Below are 19,601 nucleotides of genomic sequence, written 5' to 3' on the forward strand. Positions count from 1 at the left end.
TGTTCCAGGAAGCTTTTAGGAATGATTTTTGTGTTAAAAAACAAAGTTTTTCAACTGTGTACAAGCTGCAGTTAGATTTAGGCCTTTTTTCTGACCATTGTCTTGATATTTTTGGTATCTTTAATGTGTTTGTGTAGTGTTTATATTTCTTTTTATAAGCTGTTTTGCACCATCAACTGATGATGGGAAATATGTAGAGTACAAATATGTAATGAATACATGTTTTTCTTCTGTAGCGTTAGGCTAAACAATTACATGAAACAACAAAGGTATGCCATTCAGTGTGAATGAATGACAGGATATGAATAATTCCAGGATGGCTTCACATCTTTGCAGATGTTGGGGACAGGTTTTTGCCTGGAAAGCAAACAGAAAACTAAATTAAAGAACGCAAAGGTTGGATACAGCCATTTGTTTTGTCCTAATCTCATCATATTGTCTTCCTCTGTCCCACATAGAATGCATCCATGCAAGTCTCATGAATTTCAGCATAGCCTTTTTGGTTGCTCAAAGGGGATTCCCTTCTCCCTTTTTTCACCAGCCCCGAAGCTGGCTGAATTCCACCCAATGTCTTAGGAGGTTGTGCTCTTGGTGAACCTGCTGAAATCACAGCCATAGGTCAGGTGGACTGTTTGGTTTCAATTTTCACACAGCTGCAAACATTTGGAACGAACATATCAGCCATACTGTTGGCCTTATGGTAACTTCTCAGAAGAGGCAATTTCCTCAGGACAACTCCCCATTCAATTCCAAACAGGAAAAGAGATTTAAAGGAGGATTCTGCAGTGAAACAGGAGAGCATGGCCATTTCACCTTTAATGACCAGGCCACCACAATGAACCATCTCATCATTACCTGGCCCTGAAAAGGGGGCTGGAGAAATGGTGGCGTATCTTGCTCCGAGCTACCTGGTTGTCCCTGTGTTGTAAGGATACAGAGACACAGTGTCCCTGCGGTGAACAATGAAGCTGCTTATTGAAAAGAGGAGGCTGTTAATCCAGCAACATATTGTGTGGTAGAAAAGGGGTTACTGGAGGACACAACTATTTTGAGGAGGATGCTCAAGTCACATGGTAAGGTTCCCCCTCCTGGCACTTTTTTGCTGTGTTTAATGTGTGCAGTGGGTGAGAAAAACCTTCCTATGACATTTATCATAAGTGAACATGCACACAGTGCTTACAGCTTTGGGGGGGAGGGGGCACAAGCTGTAATCTTCTGCTCTGTTTCTGCACAGAGTCTTGTGGCGTTCATCAGCAGTGCTTCAGGACATGTTTCTTATTTTAGGAGGATTCTTTATGTACGTTTCTTATGCAACTGCAGAAGACACTTGATCTGGCCTCCCAGAAGGCTCTCTGGTGATGAGGATCAGGACACCTTGCTTTCAGGGGGTAGATGGGTGTTTTTTGTTTCCTTTGTTCCCGTTCCAAACCTGCTTCCAGTCTCCAGTGATCCTAGAGTTTGAGAGGCAGATTTAGCCGCCTGTTCTGGGAAGTGCACCCAGAACAGGTGCTTGATCTGAACGCAGGCCCTAGTTTTCATACCTGGTACTTCCAGTTAAGCAAATTCTGTCATCTGGACTAGCAGTCACTAGCCAGAAATGGTAGTCTGGCTTGGTCTAAGGCTGCCTTATAGGTCTCAGTGCTGCCCCTTTACAGTCTTGGATAAAGTTGGTGCAATGGTTAAGAGTGGGGGCCTCTAATCTGGATAACCAGGTTTGACTCCCTGTTCATCTACTTGCAGCCAGCTGGGTGACCTTGGGCCAGTCACAGTGCTCTCAGAATGCTCCTGGCTTCACCAGCCTCACAGGGTGTCTGTTATGGGGAGAAAAAGGGAAGGTGATGGTAAGATTCTTTGAGACTCCTTCAGGTAGTGAAAAGCAGGGTACAAAAAAATTATTCTTCTTCTAGAATGGGAACTATTGAGAAGTCAGTCTTTGCCCATGTGTACGACCCTGTCCATCACCCGGCCTCCATCCCACACACATTGCCTGGACTCTTTCTCTGCCAGATTAGAACATGACATGATCTAATTATTGTTGTAATGATCAACATCTGATCAGGATTTGAATAACTTAGTCACCAATTCCAAACCATGTCTCACATGTGTATTTTGCTTGTTTGTTACAGAACCAGAGATACGGTCTCCCAGGGTTCTCTGCAGAAAGACCATTCTGTGAAGATAGCAGTTCTAGACTATTACATGTTGCCCCATGGGCTTCTCTCTGTTGCAGAAATGCCAGTCATGGGAGGGGGGGTAGTTCTGGAGCCAAGCAACAAATCACAGGCGGCTTTGTTTTCAGTGTTTGGGTTGCCTAGGGTTGCCAACTCCAGGTTGGGAAATTCTTGGAGATTTTGAGGGTGGAGTCTGAGGAGACCGGAGTGAGGGGAGGGGCTTCAACAGGGCATGAATGCCACAGAGGCTGCCTTTCGAAGCAGTCCTTTTCTGCAGGGGAGCTGATCTCTGCCATGGCCGGAGATCCGGAGGCAGCAGCCCTCCGTGCCTAGTTGGGGCGGGGCGGCCTTGGGGGCTCAGGTGCGGGCGCTGGGGCCACCAGGCCTCGCCACACCGCGGTGCCGAGCTCAGGGGCCGCTGGAGCGTGCCCGCCGGACACCGAGGCCCAGTGCGCCCTGCTCCGAAGCCGTGGCCCGGGAGCAGCGTCGGGGCCGAGCGGGCGTCCTCCTCCGGGCAGGCTTCGCTGCGGGGGCCCTCGGGGCTCCGCCAAAGCCCCTCCCCGCTCGCTCTCCTCCAGGCCACGCAGCCTATTGGCATTCCTTTGACGCGCCTCGCCTCGCCGGCATGCCTCTCCAGCGCCATTCCGCTCGGAGCCAGAGCGCCCCGGCGCGGCAGGCGGCTCCCTCCCATTCCCCCTCCCTCCCTCCCTGCCCGCCTCTCCCACCTGCTCGCCAGCCGAGGCCGGGCTGGGCGCGCTCCCGCATCCCCACCTCCGGAGCCGGCCCCGCATCCGAGGAGAAGCGAGGCACGGAGCCTGCGGCGGCGGCGAAAGGAACCCTCCAAGCGCCGCCGCCGCCGCCGCCTCCTCCTCCTCGGTCTCCCGGGCCAGGATGCGGCGGCGGCTCCGGGTGGGCGGCAGCCCCTGGGGCGCGGCGGCTCGGGGCGGCGGATGAGAGGCGGGCAGGCGGGCGGCCGGCCCCTCGCCTCCGGTCGGCGGCTGCAGGTAAAGGGAGGGGCGGCAGGGCGAGCGGGCGGGCGAGGGCGCAGACGGCCCGGGGCTCCGGCGGCCGTTCGCCGAGGCGGGGGCGGGTTTCTTCCAGGGCACCCGGTCGCCCGCCGCCTTGCTCGGAGAGCCGCGCTGGAGCGCGGGTTTCTCTGCGGGGCCTGCGCTGCTCAGAGGGCTGCTCGGGGCGGACCCGGCGGAGGCTCGCCTTCGGAGTGCGGCTGCGGTCCTTGTGGGGAAGGAGATGCCCTTTGCCGCGATCAGTGCCAGGGCTGTCCGGCCGCCCCTTCGTCGGAGACGCCGCGTTTGAAATGTCTCCCCGTCCGCTGCCTTGGCCTCTCTTTGTTTTCGGCTGAATCTTCCTCCGGGCAGTGCCTGGTGTTTCGGTTGGCATTTTGCCTGGCATCCCTTTGGGGGGGGGGGTGGCACTCTGCAGAATAAAGAAACCTTCCAAGAGCCGTGGGCGAGATTGGGGGGGGGGGAAGCTTTAGTTTTCTCCTGCTGCAGCCTCGTGGCCCTTCTGAGTGTTCGCCGGCCCGGGGAAACTTTTCCCCTTTCCCTTTGAACCTTGCTGCCCCTGTCCGGAGGTTGCACTTGCAGGTTGCAGACCGATGCATCGTATTTGCGTGTCTTTCCCATCCTGTCTCGGGCGGGAGACTTCTCGGGGCTTCCCGATTCGGGCCACGCAGGCAGCTGCAGGTCCATGCGCGCTTAGGAGGAAGCCCCCGATCCCCCCCCCCCGAGTCTTAACTCCGCCACTGGAAGCGTTGTGCTCGCCCTCGTGCCTGATCGGTGCGCAGGGCTCGAGATGGCCACAGTTTCTCCGGGAGGCTTCTTGCAGCCGAGCCATCCCACTTCCGGACCGACAGAAACACCACACGACTTGCCCTGATTTGCTCCGCCGGGAGTGGCAGGTGGCCAGGTGATGCCTTACTGGTTTCCCCTTCTGTTGCTCGCCTCCACCTGGCGTTTGCATCGCTGTGCACCAGATGTACTTTTTACCCATAGAGCAAGGAAGCCGCCATATGTTGCGTCTTGCAGACTCTCTAAAACAAAACATTTATACTTCTGCTTACCAAACAATCACATGGTCAATTACATGGAAATCTCAAGTTCATCCCCCAAAGTCTCCCGTCGGGATCTCATGTGCAGTTCTTGAACTAGTGTGGGGGTGTAAATATGGTGCTAGAGGGCGTTGCTTTTATTATATAAATCATTAAAAACATCTATTCGATTACCTGTGACCGGGTAATTTAGCATGAAACACTATGCTAGAACTATGATTCTTTGCTCTTTGGTGAGTGACAGACATTCGAATCTATGTGAGTCACATAACTTGCTCTGAATACAGGGACCGCCTTTAAGAATTGCAACTCGGAATGCATGAAGCAAATGGGAAAGTGTTCTTGTTCTGTGCTGTTCTCAGCTGCACTGATAAGCATTTCTGGGGTCTCAGCAGAAACTCAGGCTGTGACTCTCATGTGAATTGGATTTCTGTTCAGAAAAGAAGTGAATTATAAAGCATATAAGCACAGCCATTTTGTACATGCTTTTGTCACCCCAGTTTTGCAGTAGATCTGTGTTTTCCCCCATATTTAAACCCTCTTTTTTAAATTAGGGGAAATATTGCTGAAGTGTTTTGGGAGGGGCTGGAAAGGGATTATTGGTGGGGTGAGGAGAAATCAGGTGAAATTCACAACAATGAACCTTTGACAAGAGAAAATGGAAACAATGCTGAGGCATATAATGGGAACATGTGTGACTAACTGGCAGAGTTCAGTGCTCAGAAGCAGAATTTGGAGGAGCTTGAGGAGAAATGTGTTATTAAACCATAACAAATTTATGACTCTGGATTAATATTTGACTAGCAATTCTGTGGTTGGAATTATGGCATTCTGCCCTCCTTTGCAAAACATTAGGTGCTTTCAGTGAACAATACACTATATAACCTTGGCTTTGTTGCATTGTAACATGTTGTTCTGTATTTGCACAAGTCTCTCACCACCATTTTGCAATTGGGGAGAATCCCAGTCGGTTTGACTTTTGCCAGGTGCCGTTTTTAAACTATTCTGTTTCTTTCCCTTTACTTCCTAACAATAAACATTTTCCTTTAAATGGTTCCCGTGGTTGGCTTGGCTCTGTATTCTCGCTGAGGTAGGAGAAATATCCATAAGGTTATCTGCTTCTTTCCCCTCCCTGTTGCATCCCACGGTAGGCACACCCTCTGCTTAGGAGACTGGCCAAGGTCTTTTTGAGGCCTTCTGGAGATGGAGCCTGGACCTCTGGTTTCATGGTAGAATTGTGGTTATTCTTTTGTAAATTCTTTAAGAAAACAACTATGCATTGATTCAAGCCATGTTGGTCTGAAGCAGCACAACAAAATTTTAGTCCAGTGGCACCTTGAAGACCAACAAAGATTTATTCAAAGCACGAGCTTTTGTATGCAGGCTCATGCTTTGAATAAATCTTTGTTGGTCTTAAAGGTGCTAATGGACTCAAACAACTAAACCTTGTTAGCCAATGTAGTAAAGAAATTTCAATCCCGGACAAGGATTTGGAAGACCCAGACTTGAATCTTCTCTCTGCCATGGTGGCTTAGAATCATAGAATCATAGAGTTGGAAGGGACCTCCAGGGTCGTCTAGTCCAACGGCCTGCAGAATGCAGGAAATGTCTGCAAGAGCCAAGCACCTACACAATGCCTTCTGTCCACCCACTTACAATCTGCCTAAGTGACCTTGGCCCAGCCACACACCTCTCACCTAGTCTGCCCTACAGGGTTGTTATAAGGATTAAATGGAAGCACGATAAGACACTTGGGGTCCCCATTGGGGGGAAAGGCAGAGTAGAAATGAAGTGAATGAAATAAACAGATAAGCAATCCTGAAGATCTGGGACTATAGGCAGAAGGATTACTTGGCAGTGTTAATATATCGAGGGGTGAAAGCATTCAGTGTTTAGATTTCATACATTTAAATTTTTCATTGAGGTCTGCAGCCCTGAGAAGAGCTACTGCAGCCTGTCTCTCTCAAGCATATTATAGGCTGGATCCTTACATTCTAAATCTCCATTTATGATAAAGCCTCTAGCTCTGTAGAGGATTTAAGAACAATGGCACAAGAAGAACCCACCCCCTCTCCATTGCACAGTAAGAAGAAATAGCCCTGCCTCTCATTGTTCTGAGCATGGAGGCCGTGGGAGGATTGCCAAGCAACTTGGAACATATTTAAACAGTTTATAATAGTATACATTTTATTTTTTAAATATATTTGACTATTTGTGTTTGGTTCCCCGCCCCCCCATCCGAGCATTTCTGGCTATAGGCCCAGACCCTTCTGTCTAATTATCTGTTTTTGTACCTGTTCTTGAAGTTACGTAAGAGCAACAGAGAGCCCATTTGAAAGCGGCAGCGTCTTTGTGTTCAGGTTCCAGCAGAGAGAGCCTTTAAGCAGCTTTCTGAGTCAGGACGGCTCCTAAAGCCAAGTTAAAAAGAAAGGTGAAGAGGAACTCTTTCCGTGTTACTGCAAAGGTTGATGCGGCACGGAGGATACAATTCTAAATCAGCAATTGCTCTTTTGACTTTGCCCAGGAGTGAGGTGACCTGAAGTTTTATCTCTGAATGTGTGAATCAGGTTTCTAAAACTTATATGGGGAGTGTACCAGAGGTCAAACATGTACATGAGCGGTTTGGGTTTTTGAGGGGTGGGGAGGCAAAAGGCATCAAAAGTGCACCCCTCCCTGCTGCTGAGAATCATAAATGCTTTCCTTTCACTGTTTACGCTCTAAGATAAGAAAACACCTCTCCAAGGCATCGCAGACAAATCGCAGGCTTCTCCAGGATCGGTTTCTAATGGATTTCAGAGGCCTCTTGTGAAAGTGCCAACAGAGATTTCATCAGGAGTAATAGCCGTGCTGCAAGCAGGCTCACGGAGACGCTGTACATCTCTTCATCAGGTCTATTAATTACTGCCCTTGGCACCTGAGGCAGAACTCTGCCTGGCTCACAAGAGCGACCCTGGCAGGCCTTTGAATCACTCCTTTGAAATAGGAGGCACAGCAGATGCACTCAGGTGCTCAGGGGAAACTCGCAGTCTGTCAGGGTTCTTCATGCTGTTCTGGGTCCAGGTAGATGGTTAAAGTGGGTAGAAATTAAGGCCTGCGTAGAAAGCTCCAGATCAGCCTGCTAGTCTGGTCCCAACCCCTCAAGCATTGCTCTGAACTTTGGCACAGGCACTGCATGCCTAGGTTGTGAATGTGTGATATGTATTCAGGTTTTGTAGGATGCAGTTTTCACCTATGCATTAAACTATGCATGTTTAGATTCCTGGGTGGGAGGTGGGACAGGGCCAGCAGGTGATCTCCTGATCCTCTTTCCCTCGGGACATTTCCAAAATATCAACCACCTAACTAAGGTTTACAGTCAAAAGTATCTGAGCTTTCCACAGCAATGTCCTATCAAATAAGTGTTGTCATTAATATGCAGGGCAACGTTTGCTGTCGTTGCTAAGCTCAGCAGCAAGTATCCTCTGGTATCCCTTTTTCTTTGGGGTAGGGAAGGGCATGAACTGGCTCACAAACACAAATTTGGACCAGTTTGGAGCCCCTGAACCGATATTTAGGGAAGGTGCCTTCCTGGAGCATTTACCTGACTTCGGTTGGGTTTGGCTGTTTGGGGGTCATTTAAACCTAATAGCTGAGTGGTGCGGGGTCTGTAGCTGAGTCCTTAGGTAGAAATGACTGCAAGCCATTAAACCTGTCTGGCATGGTGAGCTGTGGCTGGGATAAATGGGGAACAGAATGCCAGACTGGCTTATTTTGGATGGGGCCTTTTTGCTCACTTTGGGGTTAAGTTCTGGGGCTGGATTTTTGGGGTTCTATTTAGGAAAATAAATTACAAGACAGCCAGACTTAATAGTTCAAATTTCTGGGATATAGTTGGGCTGATCTAAAGATTGGTTCTTTTGTAAGAGAACTTGCAAATGGAGAATCCAGTGAGAAAGTGCTGTATTAGGAGATATAACAATTTCTCCACTTGAATAAAGACTTGGCTTCCTTACCGACTGATGTTTTTCACATTACTGTTCGAAACCTGATGTTGTTTATTGTTGGCCTGATTTTGAGTAAAGTGCTACAGGGATGGGTTTTTTTCCTACAGCAAATCTCCTTAAGCTAATGAGCTGTTTTTGAAATGCTGTGGTCAATTCACATAGTATTGTTTTCTTCCTACCCTTTTTTGCTGTGCAATCTTCCTCGGAGCGTGTTTTTAAAAAAATGTTCTAAGTTGAGCGTTATAGCAGTAAATCAGAATAGCACTTCAGTGCTACAGCAACAACCACTGAATTGCCTTGACTTCGTTGACTCATGACTTCGTTGACTCATGACTTCGTTGACTCATGACTTCGTTGACTTATGTTAACTGGCTGCTAGACAACCTCGGATCCCCTGGCTGCACAACACATGCTGTATGATAAATAAATAAATTGGCCGGCTTTCCGGCACACCGTCTCAGATATTATTTGGAGTTGTTTTATACAATATAAGAAAATGTTGAATAATTCATTGGTGAAGAATCAAATCCAACTATTTGTAGTTAATATTGCATACTCTTTTAGCGGATTAGGAAATGAAACATAATCAAGTACAACAGAATGGCTTCAAAATGGTGAGGGATATTTCGATACATGAATCATCCCTAGAAGATAATCTCTCTGTTCCCATTTATGCATGTCAGTGGCAGCAAATGCTCTTGTAATTAGCCAGACAGAATCAAAGATAATTACAATACCCTTAATCTCGCCATTATCAGTCAGGATGTATTTGTCAAAAAGTATGAACAAGTTATCATTGGTCTATCACAACGTCAACCAGTGATGCAGTTATCCATGGTTTTAAACAGAGATTCAAGTGGGTAAACATGTTGCTCTGAAATAGTAGAAGAAAGTTTGCACCAAATGCACCTTTAAGATCAACAATGTTTTGCTCAAGGTGTAAGCTTGTATCTTGAATGAAACTTTGTTGGTCTCAAAAGTGCCACTGAACTTTAACTTAATTTAAAATTAACTCCCACTCATTTGGGAAATTGCCCAGAAACCCCGGGGTTTCCCGAAATCCCAGTTAAGAAAGCCTGGCATAGACAAATTGCACATCTTCATGGAAATTAATATAATCTTTATGCTAACAACTTTTCTATTGAAGGCAATGCAGATTTGGTTTTGATAAAATGCCTTTTCCTGTGTGGGATGTGGGTAGGATTTCAATCCTCCTTTTTCCTGGCAGTGTTCATATGCCTGAAAAGCTGCATGACTGGCAAGAACAAAAAACAGATGAAGGTTTTTCTAACTTACGGTGACAGGAAAAGCTGACATGCTTGAAAATCATGAGAATTCTGGCAGAAATAAAATGGTAACTGTAATACTGGGACATGCTTGGAACAAAGCAGGGCTACACATTTGTGGTTTTGCAGATGGGGCAGAAAGCTTGGTCAGGACAGGCTCTGTCTTTTCTTATGGGGTCTGTATCTGAGCAGCTGATGCTTAATAAAGAAAAAGAAGAGGAGGTTTATAATACCCCGCTTGTCTGTGCCCTAAGGAGTCTCAAAGCATCTTACAATCACCTTACCTTCCTCTCCTGAAAACAGACACCCTGTCAGGTAGGTGGAGCTGACAGAGTTCTGAGAGAATTGTGACTGGCTCAAGGTCACCCAGTAGTCTTCATGTGGGGGAATGGGGCATCAAGCCCACCAGTCCTTCTGATTAGCATCCACCACTCTTAACCACTACACCATTCTGGCTGTTGAAGCTATAATCCTAGGATTTGTTTTTTAGAGAACGCTATCATAGAATAAAACAGAGATTAGACAGAAAATTAGGGGCTTGCTAAAGAAGAAGAGATTCCTCCTTTCTTTTTCCTTGACAGGAATAGAAGAGGGAATCTAGGACAAACTAAATTGGAATATGGCGATGAACTCCAAACACAGTGTGGACCCTTGGGGGACTGCCTCCTCATTACTAGTTTCTCTTGCAGTTCTGAATTGTCAGTATCCCAGCAAGCATCATTACCCTGTTCTGTTTGGTCCCTGGCATCTTGTTCAGTCTGTGGAACAGCTCAGCCCTCAGCAAGAAGATGCGCTCCTGTTGCTGTCAGACTGTAATGAAGCATGCCACGCTGGTGGAATTTCTGCCTGTTTGGCAGAAGGCATAGAAGTTGCACTAGCAATGGGCCATGCTAGCTGTAGCCGCAATCCCATTCCCTGCTTTTAATGCTTCCAGGGCCAAGTTATTAATGAGTATGATTGTATAAAAACTTTTCTTGCTAAACAATTTTGAAATCCTTGGGCAGAATTCGCTGAGCTTTGCTCCTGTGGTATAACCTAAGGAAGCACATAGGTGACAGAAGTTTTTCAGAGATGATAGTTGAAGATACAATGGGCTGACTACAGGGAAAGTACTTTAACCCTGGGATTTGTTTTGCAAGCCAACAGAAATGCTGGAGTAAAAAGAAATACAAACAGCTGTGAACTCCAATAGGACAAGCTTCTTCTTTGAATGCACTCTTAGATGTGAATGGATGACAGGGCTCTTACCTTTTTGTTTCCTTCTTCATAAGCACCTGGTACTGATCGCAGCTGGAAAACTAGGCCATTTCCCTGACTGTGTATAGCAACAATCGGTTTCTAAATTCTTCAGAAAGCAAAAGGGTAATAGATGCCGATTAAAGCTCTGGCATTTGTTACCCGAGGCAAAACCGAGCAGCTATTATCTGAGCTGAAAAAAAGGATTTTTTATTAGATGAGAGCAGTGCAGATCATACAGTGGTTGAAGGCCAGAAATAGTAACAATGTGAAGATATAAATCATGTCCAGTGAATTATCACAGAAGGAGAGAGCAGAATGGGGACTGCAGACTCCGTCTCTGGCAGAAACGTGGCCATTGGAATGCATGCCCAGGGCTTATCTCTGTGTGCTGGGACTTCCTCACTGCAATAAGGCACCCTGAAAAAAAGCAGGCACTCGGGCTGCATGGACTCATCCAATTCTCAGGCAAGTGGAGGTATTTTGAACCTGTAGTATGAGCAGGGCGTGGTATCCCTCGGGGCTCAGGCTGATGAAAGAAAGGTCACATATCGCCTGGCCATCTGCAAAATGCAAATCATGCAAGCATAGGGCTGATTCATAGGTCATAAAAATGTGTTCTAGAACTCTGTGCTTCCCAGGCCTTGTTTGGGTTGTGACTGCCATGCTCACGGTACTTACGCTTTCCACTTGCGTTGTCTTCTCATGCTGAAATGTCCGGGGGAGCAACTGTTTTGCCTCACAGGGAAAACTTGCAGATGATGATGGTTACCGGTCATTTCTCTAATACAGGCTTTCTGAACCAGGATTTTGGGAAACCCTGTGGTTTCTTGACGGCCCTGATAGGGTTTCCTGAATGGGTGGGGATTAAATAATTGTTCATATATTTTTTAAATTTGTTAAACATTAATCACATGATATGAGCATATAACATCCTGCCTCCCCTCCCAAAATGGCCAACAATGGGTCTGGAGAGGGGGGGAATGGGAAGGACCCCAGGTGGACGTGTCCACAGCTCGGCTTCCCAACCGTATTCTGCACGATTGTGCCACTTCTGGGATTCCTTGAAGCATAAAAAATGTTTCAGAGTTTCTCAATGGTAAAAAAAAGTTGAGAAAGACTGCTCTGACAGGACAAATAGTAACTCCTCAGGCTGTTTCGGGTTATAAAAACTGTATATACTGGGGAGGGTGGGGGGTTAAGCGCCCTCTGCTGCTCTCCAAGGCCCTGATCTGAATTGAACCTGCATACACCTGGAAGGCATATGTACATTTTTGGCCTTTTGCTTAAGGGGACTAAATTAACAGCACTGAGCTCCAGAATACATCTTTATAACATGTGAACAGTCCTCAGATTTCCCTTCCTTGCACAACCCTAGAGAGATGAAGATGTGAAATCTATGATCCCTTAAGTGACATTAGGAATTCAGCAGGGCCGATTCCTGTTGTAAATTATCACTGTCCTAACCTTGAAAACTTTTTGAGCTTTGCACAGAAAGGTCACACAGCATTTGTCCTCCATCACTTTGCCTTCTGACTCCATTGATTATTTTTCTTTCTTTTTGTATGTGTAGTTTGCAGGCCCTGCGGAACTGTTTAGGTCTGGCAGGGCCTTGTTGCCTGGGAGCTCATTCCACCAGGTGGGGGCCAGGACAGAGAAAGCCCTGATTCTGGTCAAGGTCAGGCAAGCCTCTCTGAGACCAGGGATCACCAGTTTATTGATATTGGTGGAGCGTAATGCTCTCTGAGGTAAAGGCAGAAAGGCAGTTTCTCAGGTATGCAGGGCCCAGACCATGTATGGCCTTCAAGGTGATCACCAAAACCTTAAACTTGATCCAGTAGTCTACTGGTTGCCAGTGCAACTGTTGGAGTGCGGGCCGGATGTGGGCCTTCCATGGTGTTCCTGTAAGAAACCTGGCTGCTGCATTCTGCACCAATTGGAATTTCCCAATCAGGGATAAGGGAAGTAGAGAGTGTTACAGAAATCCAGCTTAGAGTTGACTATTGCTTGGCTCACTGAGGTTAGGTGTTCTGGGGCCAGGTAGGGCTCTAGTAGCTTGGCTTGCTGCAGGTGGAAGAAGACCAGCCAAACTAATCTTTCTGGCACCTGCAGGTAATGTGAAAGCTCTTGGCCTGAGAAACTGGAAAACCTGTGCCAGACAACATAGACAGTAATGATGAGGGTACACCAAGGTTCTGATTCTAAATAAGGCAGTTTCATAGGCAAGGACAAGTATATTTGGAGAATGGTACTGTAGTGCCTTAGGAGAGAATAATCAGTTTATCATGACTGTTTATCAAAGTTCACTGTGGGGCACAGAGGAGAAATGGGTATGTTAAAAGTGGGATAGCCTATCCCTTCCCTTGGGGTAATATCCCAGTTCTCACCAGATGCAGGATATTCCATTTTCTTCTTTTAATGTAGCAGAGTCTGAAGTCTCTTCATAGTGGATGATGAGTGTAATAAACATGTAGATTTCTTCAAGTAAACTTCACAACAATAAAAGCCATCACCACAGGAGAGAGGCAGAGAGAGAAAAACAACAGTTAAAACTGCCCATACACACAGGGGAGGGGCTGATTCTAGAGCAGAGCTTTCAGACCCCCTCCCTCCTAGAATCTCCCTCCTGGGAGACCCAAATTAGGCTCCAGAGATTTCCCTACAAATCCCCTTCTTGAAGGACCTAATTTGAGTTAACCAAATTTAATTTCATATGCAGTTTTTCAAAACTGTCTTTTGGCAAAGGTTTTTTCAGTCATCTCCATTGTTGGACAATACTGCATCTTGATAACACCTTTCTGATTCAGGTCTCTCACTGCATGGCATTTGATATCTATATGCTTAGTTTGTCCATTTACTTTCTCTGACTGCACCAATTTCAAACAACTCTGGTTGTCTTCCATAATTTGAATGGGTTTTGACTCTGGCATTCCCAGATCTTCCAAAATCTGGCTAAGCGATATTGCTTACTTGCATGCTTCTGCAGCAGAAATATACCCTGCTTCTGTTGAAGAATGAGTAACAGAATCCTGTTTGCGACTAGTCCAACTTACAGCTGTAAGTTGATCTGTTTTATCACCAGCCCAGTCTGCATAGCCCACTATATTGGGATCCCTTGCTACTGGCAGCTTTAATTTAAGATCAATTGTCCCTTTTAAATATTTTACAACTCTCTTCAGAGCAGTTAAGTCTCTTTGGGTAGGTGAACTTACCTTTCTACATAGTATCCCCACTGCAGATACAATATCAGGTCTACAAGTAGTAGCTAGAAATAATAATTTACCTATTACAGTTCTGTATAAGTCATTGTTAGGTAGCTTTTTACTTTCATCTAGTTCAGATAAAAAAATTAGTACACATTGGAGTTGCCACAACATTTGCCTCTTTGAGACCTGAAAATTCTATAAGGTCTACAATTTTCTGCTTTAGAATAAGCAGAAAACTACCATCTTGTTCTCTTTCTATTTGCATACCCAAATAATAGTATACATTTCCCAGTCTTTTAACTTCTACCTTCTTATCTAAACATACAAAAATTAAAATGACCTTGTCTTCTTCCTCAAACTTCTTGCCTATAGTATTTAAATGATCCATCAGTTCTGTTACTTGACTTAAATGTTTGTCTAGATTTCCTCCTTCAACTAATTTCAAATTAAATAGCTTTCTTGACAAATATAGTCTTTCATTCAGGGTGTTGCTTTCAAATAACTCTCTCAAGCCATTCCAAAGTTCCTTTGCTGTTTTAAAGTCTCTTATGTGATGTAGATCACTATCGCTTATACATGAAGAAATCTCTGCCCTTGCCTTTCTGTCCTGTTTTTCCCACTTGACTTTCTGTTCCTCCTCTGTGGCTGGAAACACTTCAATTATCTCCCAGAGATCCTCTTTTACTAACTCATTTTCCATTCTGAATCTCCATAGAGGAAAGTTACTTGATGTGAGAACAGGAACAGCAGGCTCTAAGACTTTCAAAGCTTTTGTATACGTGGCCATTATTATTATTGTCCAACATAATTCATTCCACTATGCCTGGCCCATAGCCCTATGTTAAAGATGGGATACCTTATCCCTTCCCTTGGGGTAATATCCCAGCTCTCACCAGATGCAGGATAGTCCACCTTCTTCTTTTAATGTAGCAGAGTCTGAAGTCTCTTCCTTCAAGGTAACTTCACAACAATATAAAAGCCATCACCTCAGGAGGGAGGCAGAGAGAGAAGAGCGACAGTTAAACTGTCCACACACAGAGGGGAGGGGCTGATTCCGGAGCAGAGCTTTCAGCCCCCCTCCCTCCTGGAATCTTAGAGACCCAAATTAGGCTCCAGAGATTGCCCTACAGGGTGGGCCACGGTTCTAGGCTTGAACTATATGTGGCGAAATTTTGTTCTTTGCCATATTGAGTACATTGGCTGGAGAAGCCATTTTGCACCCCAGGCTGTGTTGTGGAGTTCATCAGCACAGAGCAGCTGCCTCTTAAAGGCAGCTGCTGCATGAAGCCTCCCCCTCTTCCCTCTCAACTGGCTGCAATTACTCAGAAAAAATTTTCTGTACTGAGCATTGTCTTTCCCAGGAGAAATTCCTCAAAGCCCTCTTGACTCCTGGAACTGAGCAGGCACCGCCCCAAGCCTAATTAGCTGCCCTTTGAGTCTTATGGCTTTCCCAGACTGCTCTGTAACACTGGCATTTGCCTGAATCAGTCAGAAAGACCAGGAAAACAATGCTCCCCACCTCCTCCTGGTGTCCAGTAAACTACATTCAAGTCTTGTTCTTAAATCCTAGAAAAGCCTGAGGAGAAAAACGTGTTGTTCTGCTTTGTCAGTACACAACTGACTAGGGATACCAGCCTCCAGGAGGGACTAGGGGTCCTCCAGAATTACAACTCACCTCCAGATTATAAAGATCAGTTTCCTTGGAGAAAATGGCTGCTATGGTGGGAGACCTCTTTAACATTGTATTCCACTGAGGTCCCTGTCCTCCTCGGGTTCCATCCCAAGATCTCCAAAGTATTCCAACCTGGAACTGGCAATTGTAGCCCCCCTCACCTGCTGGTGGCCAGGGGGGACCTGGAAACCCTAAAATTGATCCTTGGGCTGAAATCGCAGCATGGCTTCTTTGAGTAGATGCCACCATGGCCATGTGCTATGTCTAGAGTTAAGCCTAGTAGAGGGTAACTGACTGATGTGTTTTCCTTGCCCCTCCACCAAACAGTAATGAGCTTTCCCAAGCACTGGAAGCACCCAGTGCATCTTTTAAAACTAAACCAGACACAGCTCTTGGGGTTCTGGTAGCTTTCTCCTGATCCTCAAGCTCTTCTCAGTGGAGTTTCAAACACTCCAGAGGATTTTTGTTGGGATTTAACCTGCGTGCAACCACATAGCTCTGGACTAAAGGAAAGAACTGCAAGGGAGATCAGAAAGAACTGTTTGCACTGATCAGAGAAGTTTAGGAGAGACACCCCCCTTCCACTGACTTCTGTAAATGCATTTAAACTGGGCTTGCTTGCAAGTCTGTGCAATTCGGAGATCCCTCTCGCTGAGTAGCCAAGGCTTGAAGGCTGTCAGTACTGTGTACTTGACTAAAAATGTTTACAAAGAGCATTTATTTCTCAAAGCGATAGGCACAGTTTCTAATATTCTGCGGGTTTTCCCCTGTGTATTCTTTTAGAGTTCAGTCTTTTTTGAAAATTTGGGACTTTTCTAAGATTTGTAGAAGGATCTGTATTGTTTATTCATAGCTCCTATCTGTAGATTTAAGTATTTAAGAATTAGATATATTGATGATATTTTTAGTCCCTCCTATCCCACTCCAAATATTGTACACAGGAACAGTTGAAATGTAACTATTTTTTGAACAAACAAGAGCAAATTTAAACTATACTTCTGTATTAAGAACTGATGATTAATTTCCTCACAGAAGAAATCCACACATATAATACTGTTCTTTCCACAATATGTTCTCACTTCACGTTGAGGCAGCAAATGCCCCTTTCCAGCTGACAGAATGATTTTGAATAAACAAGGAAATGAGATTGTTCTGCTGAAAGGTATTGTTGCGTGAGAGAGCTTTCATTCAAATGATGACTTTTGCTGCTTTTCAGAGCACTTGGGTAACCAATCCTCTGTGATACAGGCCGAGGATATCTTTCTACTGTGCCCCGATGAATAGGCATTATATCAAAATTAAAAATAAGGCAGTACTTATATGCTCTTATAATATAGAATAAAGATAATATAGAATAAAAACAAAGCCATCTATGTAAGAAGAAGAGCTGGGTTTTTTGTACTCCACTTTTTATTATCCCCAAGGAATCTCAAAGCTGCTTACAATTGCCTTCCCTTTCTGTCCTCACAACAACTACCTTGAGAGTAGATGGGGCTGAGAGAGTTCTGAGAGAGCTGGGACTGGGCCAAGGTCACCCAGCTGGCTGCATGTAAAGGATGAGTGGGGAATCAAACCCGGTTCTCCAAGTTAGAGGTTGCCATTCTTAATCGGTACACTAAGCTGGCTCTTAGGGAGGAAAGGGAAGGATGGTCACTTTGGGAAAGCCAGAGTAAAAAGAAACCTACGAATGGGGATGTGGCACAAAAGGGCTATTAGGGGATCAGGGCACTTTGCAAATTGGCAGAATGAACCAGGAGATGGCTTACTCAACTGCTTGGACCTGGCCAGAAAAGCATTGTCTGGGAAGAGGTTGGTTTCTAGGGGCTGGCGCCAGATTGTCCAGGGAAGGCATGACTCTAGATTGGAGGAGCTGGCAAGCACGTGGAAGGTAGGGACTCTGCTTTAGCAGTTGTGGGTTGTAAGCAGAGGGAAGGTTTAAGGGCAGACATGGAGAGGAATTTGGAAGCTCAGGGGTTGAGTGGCACACCTGAGGACAAAGCATGAAGGAGTGTTGGCTGGTGTAAGCAAGGGAGGTCTGAACAGGCTGATGGGGAAAGGGAGTGATGTAACTGCTTTGAAGACCTTGGCTGGGAAGTGCTTGATTGAAGAAGTCAGTGAACTGCAACTGGCTCAGTGTAAGTGCTTGGAAAGCATGGACATGAACAGCCAACCCAGTTCCTGTCTGCTGAGGCCATCTATGTTGTGGTAATAGGACAGGCATGGAGCACAACCCTAAGCGGACAGGGGCAGGAAGAAGTGGACACTTGGATGACAGGTGGAAGGATCATGCCCAATAAAAACAGAGTGCAGGAAAGGTGTAGAAAAGGACATTCCAGTTTTACAGATGGGGTTGGTGCCCATAGTGTAAAGTCTCTGGGGAGAGTCCACAGCTCATGGAGTACAGTTCCGGGAATACATCCCACTGCCTCTCTCCTGTGGGGGTGCATAAGGAGGCCCTAACCATGGATGGCCTTAAAAATCATTGAAATCTTGAACTTAATCTGGGCAACAATCAGCAACCAATGCAGCTGCCTCATCACAGGCTGGATTTGGGCCCTCCAAGATGTCCCTGTCATCTTTCTGGAAGAGTCAGGATGTCTCACCAGGGCCTGGGTGGCTGGGGGAGCACTTCAGGGCACAGTGAAGGTTGACTCATGAGATTCATGGAGGATGTGACCCAAAAAAGGGCTTGAGAAGAAACCAATCTATACATTATAACCACAGCCTTCAATTGCCAACTGGATTTCTGAAGACAGAATCAAACATTTATTAGAGAGGTGTCGTTGTTTCCTGAACTAGCTGGATTGTGTCTATCAGAGATGCTATTCTCACCAGTCAATACAAATGCAATACAAAAACCTTTAATGGCATCCACAACACAAAACAATATACAAATCAGTTCTGCAATACAAGTCAGTCCCATCAGTCACTATGGCTGGTTGCTACTGAAGCTATCAAATCCCCTTTTAATTCTCGCAGCTATCACTACATCCTCCGGCAGTGAATCCCACATTTTAATCACTTTCTGTGTAAATTAGTATTTCCTTTTGCCTGTCCTGAATCTACTGCCCATCAGATTTATTTGATGACCTCAAGTTCTAGAATTTTGGGAGATAGAGAAAAAAATGTATCTTTGTCAACTCTTTCTACCCCAGGCATAATTTTATAAATTTTTGTCACGTTCCCCTTTAGTCGTCTCCCCAGATTCTTCAGCCTTTCCTCACAGGGAAGGTGCTCCAACTCCTTAATCATCGTGGTAGCCCTCGTCTGTACTTTTTTTCAGTCCTGCAATGTCTTTTTGAAGATACGGTGACAAGGGCACTTCTGTTGACCTGAATTCTTAATGTTTGGTTTAAGTGAAGCCCATTTCTTTTATACAGCAGAGTTGGAATTTATATCCCACTTTTCACTACCAGAAGGCATCTCAAAGCGGCTTACAATTACCTTCCCTCCCTCTCCTCACCTTGAAAGATAGGTGGGGCTGAGAGAGCCCTGGCAGGACTGCTCTGTGAGAACAGGACTATGAGGACTGTGACTAGCCCAAGGTCACCCAGCTGGCTGCATGTAGAGGAAGAGTGGGAAATCAAACCCGGCTCTACAGATTAGAAGTTGCCACTTCTAACCACTACACCATGGTGGCTCTCATAATTCCTACTACTTTTGCCGGTTTCATGGACTGTAACAGCAGCTGTGGAAATAGAAGATGCCTGGGTTTGTTTTCAATGTTTCCAGGCATTCACAGACTGTGAAGAACCTACGAACATTTAAGAAATGTGATTTATGGCTTCAAGTGTGCCTACGCAATTTCTAAGTGCTGCTGCTCTCCGGCATTCCTTTATGCACTGCTTGTTTCCTGGGAGGTGATCTGTAAACAAGCTTTCACCTCTTCTGGTGGCTTGAATACAAGTAGCAGGTGTTCTGTGACCTTGGGGTTTTTCCGGGAGGGCAGCGGGAGAAGAACTGGAGAAAAAAAACATAA

The 19,601-nt window shown here is 45.9% G+C and overlaps 2 protein-coding genes across 5 annotated transcripts in view; one reads left to right on the top strand and one right to left on the bottom strand.

Annotated features, from left to right (window-relative positions):
* LOC143819904 (uncharacterized) lies at positions 1-14,966 on the bottom strand. Of its 4 annotated transcripts, XM_077302057.1 has the most exons (7): positions 14,844-14,966; positions 13,132-13,233; positions 11,426-11,596; positions 6,534-6,647; positions 2,897-4,221; positions 856-1,811; positions 1-357 (listed from the first exon to the last, which is right to left on the bottom strand). In XM_077302057.1, the coding sequence occupies exons 5-6, from the start codon at positions 3,579-3,581 to the stop codon at positions 1,801-1,803; spliced, it is 696 nt and encodes a 231-aa protein (XP_077158172.1). In that variant the 5' UTR covers positions 3,582-4,221; positions 6,534-6,647; positions 11,426-11,596; positions 13,132-13,233; positions 14,844-14,966; the 3' UTR covers positions 1-357; positions 856-1,800. The 4 variants fall into 4 exon arrangements, with proteins under 4 accessions (XP_077158172.1, XP_077158169.1, XP_077158170.1 ...); XM_077302054.1 differs by lacking the exons at positions 1-357; positions 856-1,811 and having other exon boundaries at positions 2,501-4,221; XM_077302055.1 differs by lacking the exons at positions 1-357; positions 856-1,811; positions 11,426-11,596 and having other exon boundaries at positions 2,501-4,221.
* Positions 3,030-19,601, top strand: part of TRMT9B (tRNA methyltransferase 9B (putative)) — a 26,614-nt gene continuing 10,042 nt past the window's right edge. The window contains exon 1 of the mRNA XM_077302058.1: positions 3,030-3,175. The gene's annotated coding sequence lies outside the window, so the exon portion shown is untranslated. The remainder of the gene's footprint in view (positions 3,176-19,601) is intronic.

Source organism: Paroedura picta, chromosome 10 (assembly GCF_049243985.1).
Source record: "Paroedura picta isolate Pp20150507F chromosome 10, Ppicta_v3.0, whole genome shotgun sequence".
NCBI lineage: Eukaryota > Metazoa > Chordata > Lepidosauria > Squamata > Gekkonidae > Paroedura > Paroedura picta.

Excerpts from the sequence above, each read along its gene's own strand:
- LOC143819904 (XM_077302055.1), bottom strand. The coding sequence starts at position 3,880 with ATGGACCTGCAGCTGCCTGCGTGGCCCGAATCGGGAAGCCCCGAGAAG.